Source organism: Colobus angolensis, unplaced genomic scaffold (assembly GCF_000951035.1).
Source record: "Colobus angolensis palliatus isolate OR3802 unplaced genomic scaffold, Cang.pa_1.0 Scaffold477, whole genome shotgun sequence".
Lineage (NCBI taxonomy): Eukaryota > Metazoa > Chordata > Mammalia > Primates > Cercopithecidae > Colobus > Colobus angolensis.
In genome coordinates, this window is record NW_012118232.1 from 363,403 (window position 1) to 370,542 (window position 7,140).

The window sequence follows — 7,140 nt, forward strand, 5'->3', positions numbered from 1 at the left end:
AGCGGGAGGAGCTGAGTGAGTGACAGCCCCCACCCACCTGTGGGCAGCCCCTTCTTGCCCTCACCTCGGAATCCTGACAACATCCCCATCATCCCGACCCTGCGTTTTCCTTGGGATTCCGACCTCCCCTTCAGAGAAGACAGGAGGTCGGGAAGGACGTGCAGCCCAGGGGCTTCCAAGATGAGGCCCAGAGACTCGGTAGAGTTCCAGCATTCGGGACTTTGGAGATTTCCCCTCGCCCCCTACCCCCACCATCTCACCCTGGGTATGACCTGCGCTGTATGGGACAGGGCTTTGGGCTGCGACAGGGCAGGGGACAGGAATGGCAACATACCCTTACCTTCTAGCCCAGGGTCACCAGGTAGGCTCCAGAGGAGCTGGGCCCTGACTTTTACCCTAACCATGAGGCCACTGAAGTTAGGAAGCTTACATCGTGGTTGTCTTAAGTGTGTGTTAGGGACAGCACTGGGGAGCTGTTGCCCCAGAGGGAGGGGTTCTCTCCCTGTGCTCACTTGGGTCCCCGTGCCCATGGGGACATAGGTGTGTCCCTGGAGGGTCGCTTACCATTTCCTGGCCTCAGGATTATCAATGCAGAGAAATCTGAATTCAATGAGGATCAAGCCGCCTGTGGGAAGCTGTGCATCCGGAGATGTGAATTTGGGGCTGAAGAAGAGTGGCTGACCCTGTGCCCAGAGGAGGTGAGTGCAGCCTGAGTTCTTGACTGGAATCCCTCCTACAGGCTGGGGCCACGACCTGCAGGCTGAGGTTCTTACCCTGCTGCCCCATGTTCTAGTTCAGGTTGGGTCCGGGGACAACTGGGGAAGTCAGGCAGAGGCTAACACTGAGCCCTTCGTGTGCAGTTCCTGACAGGCCATTACTGGGCACTGTTCGATGGGCACGGCGGTCCTGCAGCAGCCATCTTGGCTGCCAACACCCTGCATTCCTGCTTGCGCCGGCAGCTGGAGGCCGTGGTAGAGGGCTTGGTGGCCACTCAGCCCCCCATGCACCTCAATGGCCGCTGCATCTGCTCCAGTGACCCTCAGTTTGTGGAGGAAAAGGGCATCAGGGCAGAAGACTTGGTGATCGGGGCATTGGAGAGTGCCTTTCAGGAATGTGTGAGTGTGTGGCTTTTGGCTGGTAAAGAAGTGGAGATTTTGCCCTAGGGATCTCGGGAAATGGCATCTCTGTATACCCATGGTCATCACACCAGATCCTTGAATTGGGAGGATGAGATTGGGTTGGTTGGGTTGTTACTAACAGCCATTACTATCAGCATAACCCCATTCATTTTATCCAGCGCCTAGTGTGTGCTAAGTGCTTTTACCTGCATCATCTAATTGAATACCCTTTTGGTTCTTGGTGCAGGGGCTGGTTTCTCTTCCTATTTTGAGTAGCACTTCCCTTGTCTAAATCTCCTGACTGCAAGGATCTTGGAGGCATGGCTGGACTTTGGGCTGGGACTGTCAGGCCTGATAGTGGAAGTGAACTGTCGGGTAGGGTGGGGATCGAGAGACAAAGTAGTATGGTGGCAGAACAGGCAGCAGCTAAGGTGGCCTCGGTTTGCCCCAGGACGAGGTGATCGGGCGGGAGCTGGAGGCCTCAGGCCAGGTGGGCGGCTGCACAGCCCTGGTGGCTGTGTCCCTGCAGGGAAAGCTGTATGTGGCCAATGCTGGGGATAGCAGGTGAGTCACCCCTTGGAGGGTGGGCAAGGGTGGGATGGGGAGAGCACAAGCAGCGATGGGGACAAGCAAAGGTGGCTGGAAGTGGAGGGATAGTAGGAAGGATTGACTGGCTGAATTGTGTATTTGGTATGTGTTGAGTGTGAGGGTAGACACTAGCTGCTGGGGAGGGCGGGGACCTCAGGGGCTCCGCTAAAGGGCTAAGCTTTCACCCTTGCAGGCCTTAGGTAGTCATGGAGGGCTTTAAGGAATCATCATGGGCAGAGCTGGGTCCTGGTGGTTGGAGGAAGGACTGGTAGGAGGGTGGCCATGGGTGAGGGTGGAGCCCCCCTCCTAGACCTCTCCCTTCTCTCCTCAATCCAGGGCCATCTTGGTGCGAAGAGATGAGATACGGCCACTGAGCTTCGAGTTCACCCCAGAGACTGAGCGGCAGCGGATCCAGCAGCTGGTAGGTGCCCTTGGCAGCATGGAGGCTGTGAAGCCCCAACTCCTGGGTCCAGGGCCACAAAAGTGAGTATGACCTGAGTGCAGCCTCCCCACCCCAGGCCTTTGTCTACCCTGAGCTTCTGGCTGGCGAGTTCACACGACTGGAGTTCCCTCGGCGGCTGAAGGGGGATGACTTGGGACAGAAGGTTTTGTTCAGGGATCACCACATGAGTGGTTGGTGAGTGGGGATGGTGGACAGGTGGGAAGGGAGACCCCTGGGATCCAGGCCCAGCTGTATGGCCTGGGGCAGCCCCCCTCTACCTTGGCAGGGTGGGCACTGAGGGTGTGATAGCTGGGCCCTGAGTTGGGGAAAGATGAGATGGAGCACAGGGCTTGCATTGATGCTGGCTCTGCTTCCGGTAGGAGCTACAAACGTGTGGAGAAATCGGATCTCAAGTACCCACTGATCCACGGACAGGGTAGGCAGGTCAGTGCCTGGCACCCCTCAACCCCAAGAATCCCTCTTCATTGTCCCCTGCAGAAGTAGGAGCTCCTTTCTTTGCCTCTTGCTGGTAGCTGTGGCTGGTGGCCTGGGATTTGCTCTGAGACCAGGAATTTTCTCTCAGTCTAAGGCTTCCAAGGGCCACAGTCCATCTCTGTGTGTTCTGCAGTGCTAGGGCCTGGTACTTGTGCATTTGCTGGAGCGATTTGCCATCGCCTCACACCTCACTTTCCCTCAGGCTCGGTTACTAGGAACACTGGCTGTCTCCCGGGGCCTGGGAGACCATCAGCTCAGAGTCCTAGACACAAACATCCAGCTCAAGCCTTTCTTGCTCTCTGTCCCACAGGTAAGGGGGGCAACGCTGTCCAACCCAGCTTTCATTTGCCCAGAAAGGCGGACAGTGAGGCTGTTGGGAGTCAGGAAGGGTGTGCGCAAGATCCTCAGGCTTAACTTGTAGGTGACTGTGCTGGATGTGGGCCAGCTGGAGCTACAGGAGGATGATGTGGTTGTCATGGCGACTGATGGACTCTGGGATGTCCTGTCCAACGAGCAGGTGGCATGGCTGGTGCGGAGCTTCCTCCCTGGGAACCAAGAGGACCCACACAGGTACTGTAGCTGCTGGGGACCTGCCTGGGCCTGGGTTGGTGCCAGCAGCAAGCCCAAGTAGTTATGGCTGAGAAGACAGCAATGACAATGAGCTGGCAGCTGGCCAGGATCAGGGCTGTCTCAAGCTTCTTGGAGGAGGAGGGGAGACTAGGGTTCCAAAAATCCCTGGATATAGCCTCTTGTGGTTTAGCCCACGGCCCTTCCAGGCTTGCTGCTTGCTTGGTCCCCAGTTGGACTGCATTGCTTGGGTCCCCATGTCCAGCCTTGTGCAGTGAGTTCTCCTGAGGGCTGGCCTTGCCCCTTTGCTCTGCCCCTGAAGTCTATCTGCAGGATGGTCTTCACAGGTTCTTGAAGCTGGCCCAGATGCTGATACACAGCACACAGGGAAAGGAAGACAGTCCCACAGAGGAAGGGCAGGTGTCCTACGATGACGTCTCTGTGTTCGTGATTCCCTTGCACAGTCAGGGCCAAGAGAGCAGTAGCCACTGAGGATTCAGACACTGTATCCCAGAACTGCTCCAGTGCCCGGGTGTGGTCTGGGCATCCCTCTAGTGTGACCAAGAGCAAATCCTGCCTGCCCTATCCCTAGCCACAGCCCACACATCCATCTCAAGAGGAACATTTATGCCAGGCAGTCAGAGCTGGAAGGGTATGGAGAGCTCAGCCCTCCAGGTCCTGCCTTTTGCGGTGATAACCTCTGGCAGAGTGACTTCACAAGTTAACTAGGAAACCCATGTGAAGCTCCTCAGACAGGATCTTCAACAGCCCAAAGTATCATTCTTAGATAGGGGCACCCAGGCTAAGGGTATTAGCCAAAGATGCCAGGATGGGCAGCTAACCCATGTTTAGATCCAGGTCTGCAATTCATGGATGTCAGGGCATGCGTTCAACAACCCCCAAAGGCCACGCAGGGTGGCTTTTAGAAACCTTTGGGCAGCCTCATGTCTGCTAAAACAGCCATCTTCAAGACAGCCCCTGAAAAGAGACCAACTCAGGTCCTGCCCTGCTGTTCTTTGCTGGAGATGAGGAATAGGCTCTGGGGCTAAAGTCTGGGGTAAAGCACAAGGGACTAGAGGAACTCTTGGAGTTGGCTGGGTGAGTAGTAGCCTGCCTCCTAACTGGTTGCTTCTCCCTAGTTCCAGCCCTGCCCTGGTCTGATGCTCCAACACTGCCTTTGCTTTGTTGTTCCGTCACCTCCCTATTATTAAATGTTTTCTACAGAAGAGACTTGTGAATCATGAATTGCTGTACAGCTTGGATTAAGGATACCTATTGTTGGCCGGGTGCGGTGGCTCACGCCTGTAATCCCAGCACTTTGGGAGGCTGAGGCGGGCAGACTTCAAGGTCAGGAGATCAAGGCCATCCTGGCTAACACGGTGAAACCCTATCTACTAAAAATAAAAAAATTAGCCGGGCGTGGTGGTGGCCGCCTATAGTCCGTGGTACTCCAGAGGCTGAGGCAGGAGAATGGCGTGAACCTGGGAGGAGGTGGAGCTTGCAGTGAGCGGAGATCGCGCCACTGCACTCCAGCCTGGGTGACAGAGCAAGACTCTGTCTCAAAAAAGGAAAAAAATAAAAAAGAAAAAAAAAGGTACCTATTGCTATTTCTTGTTACCTTCCAGTGGATTAGTTTTAGCTCCACCTTGTAAGCTTGCACATAATCAGGACTGTTTTCTTTGCAGTTTCCCTAGTTCTCAGCCTGGGTGAGCCCCAGTGAGAGAATTTTTGGCCAGGAAACAGAAGTCTCTACCATCACTTTTTTTTCCTTTTGAGATGGAGTCTCGCTATGTCACCCAGGCTGGAGTGCAGTGGGCACGGTCTGGGCTCAATGCAACCTCCAACCTCCACCTCCCGGGTTCAAGCCATTCTCCTGCCTCAGCTTCACAAGTAGCTGGGACTGCAGGCATGTGCCATCACACCCAGCTAATTTTTTGTATTTTTAGTAGAGACGGGGTTTCACCATGTTGGCCAGGCTGGTCTTGAACGCCTGACTCCAAGTGATCCACCTGCCTCAGCCTCCCAAAGTGCTGGGGTTACAGGTATGAGCCACCACACTAGGTTTTTTTTGGCGGGGCATGGGGGGAGACAGGGTCTCACTCCGTCACCCAGGCTGGAGTGCAGTGGTGTGATCACTGCAGTTTTGACCTCCTGGGCTCAAGTGATCCTCCCACCTCAGCATTCCGAGTAGCTGGGACCACAGGTATGCACCACCACACCCTGCTAACTTTTTATTTTTTGTAGAGACAGGGTCTGTTGCCCAGACTGGCTCAAACTGGATGCAAGTGATAATCCCACCTCAGCTTCTCTAGGATTACAGGCATGCGCCACCATGTACTTACTTGTAGGCTCTGGGTTTGAGATACTGGAAGGGTGGTCTTTTCACTTAAAAAAAAAAAAAAAAAAAAAATGCCAGGCATGGTGACTCAAACCTGTAATCCCAGCACTTTGGGAGGCCGAAGCAGGCCAATCACGAGGTCAGTTTGAGACCAGCCTGGCCAATATGGTGAAGCCCTGTCTCTACTGAAAATCCAAAAATTAGCTGGACGTGGTCATGTGCGCCTCTAGTCCCAGCTGCTCAGAAGGCTGAGGCAGAAGAATCGTTTGAACCTGGGAGGTGGAGGTTGCAGTGAGCTGAGATTGTGCCACTGCACTCCAGCCTGGGCGACACAGCGAGACTCTATCTCAAAAAAATAAAAATAAAAAGTAATGAGACAGGGTCTATTTTGCCCAGGCTAGTCTCAAACTGCTGGGTTCAAGCAGTCCTCCCAGCCTGTAGCTGGAATTACAGATGTACACTGTGACTTTTTCACTTACTTTTGAATGCAAATTTCTATAAAGCTAGAATTAGCTGGATAAAGTCAGGGCCCTAGGGCTTGCTGTTTAATAAGCAGCTTAGTTCATCTAATCCAAAAAGACTATGCTGTCATCTTGGCCAGGCACAGTGGCTCATGCCTGTAATCCCAGGACTTTGGGAGGCTGAGGCAGGCAGATTACTTGAGCTCAGGAGTCTGAGATCATCTTGAACAACATGGTGAAACCCCATCTCTATAAAAAATACAAAAAATTAGCTGGGCATTGTGATATATGCCTGTGGTCCTAGCTACTCGGGAGGCTGAGGTGGGAGGATCACCTGAACCCAGGAGGTGGAAGCTGTACTGAGCGGAAATTGTGCCACTCCACTCCAGCCTGGGCAACACAGTGAGGCTATCTTAACACACACACACACACACACACACACACACAAATGGGGCCAGGCATGCTGGCTCACGCCTGTCATCCCAGCACTTTGGGAGGCTGAGGCAGGCAGATCACCTGAGGTCGGGAGTTTGAGATCAGCCTGACCAACATGTTGAAACCCTGTCTCTACTAAAAATACAAAATTAGCCAGGTGTGGTGGCGCACGTCTGTAATCCCAGCTACTCAGGAGGCTGAGGCAGGAGAATCGCTTGAACCCGGGAGGCGGAGGTTGCGGTGAGCCAAGATCGCACCGTTGTACTCCAGCCTGGGCAACAAGAGCGAAACTCTGTCTCAAAAACAACTATGCTGTCAACTAGAACGTACCAAAGCTCAAGTGCTCATGAAGTATCTGTTGAATTACAAGGCAACCACCTTCATGACCTCAGCTTTACTTGACCCTTCCCTGATTTACTCCTACTTTATAATTTATGTGAATTCTCTTACCAGGTAACTGACAGTCCAAAATTGCAGCCAAAAAGAATATCCAACAGGTCGCAGAGCCAATGGTAAAACCTATATAATTAACTCAACTGAGAGGCTCTCAGAACCCACCAGCCCCCCGCTGGCTTTTTTTTCGGAGACAGAGTTTCACTCCTGTCAGCCAGGCTGGAGTGCAATGGTGCAATCTCAGTTCACTGCAACCTCTAGCCTCCTGGGTTCAAGTGGTTCTCCTGCCTCAGCCTCCTGAAT

At 53.7% G+C, this 7,140-nt stretch overlaps 1 protein-coding gene across 1 annotated transcript; it reads left to right on the forward strand.

Annotated features, from left to right (window-relative positions):
- The first annotated feature begins 85 nt into the window (after nucleotides 1-85).
- On the forward strand, nucleotides 86-4,438 carry PPM1M (protein phosphatase, Mg2+/Mn2+ dependent, 1M). The gene is made up of 10 exons (XM_011958840.1): nucleotides 86-265; nucleotides 581-698; nucleotides 861-1,115; nucleotides 1,570-1,682; nucleotides 2,043-2,127; nucleotides 2,225-2,343; nucleotides 2,529-2,592; nucleotides 2,846-2,953; nucleotides 3,065-3,213; nucleotides 3,558-4,438. The coding sequence occupies exons 3-10, from the start codon at nucleotides 1,002-1,004 to the stop codon at nucleotides 3,700-3,702; spliced, it is 897 nt and encodes a 298-aa protein (XP_011814230.1). The 5' UTR covers nucleotides 86-265; nucleotides 581-698; nucleotides 861-1,001; the 3' UTR covers nucleotides 3,703-4,438.
- The last annotated feature ends 2,702 nt before the right edge of the window (nucleotides 4,439-7,140 follow it).

Coding starts and splice junctions, on each gene's coding strand:
- PPM1M (XM_011958840.1), top strand. CDS start 1,002: ATGCACCTCAATGGCCGCTGCATCTGCTCCAGTGACCCTCAGTTTGTG. Junction 2,344..2,528: donor GATCACCACATGAGTGGTTG/GTGAGTGGGGAT, acceptor TGCTTCCGGTAG/GAGCTACAAACGTGTGGAGA. Junction 2,593..2,845: donor TCCACGGACAGGGTAGGCAG/GTCAGTGCCTGG, acceptor ACTTTCCCTCAG/GCTCGGTTACTAGGAACACT.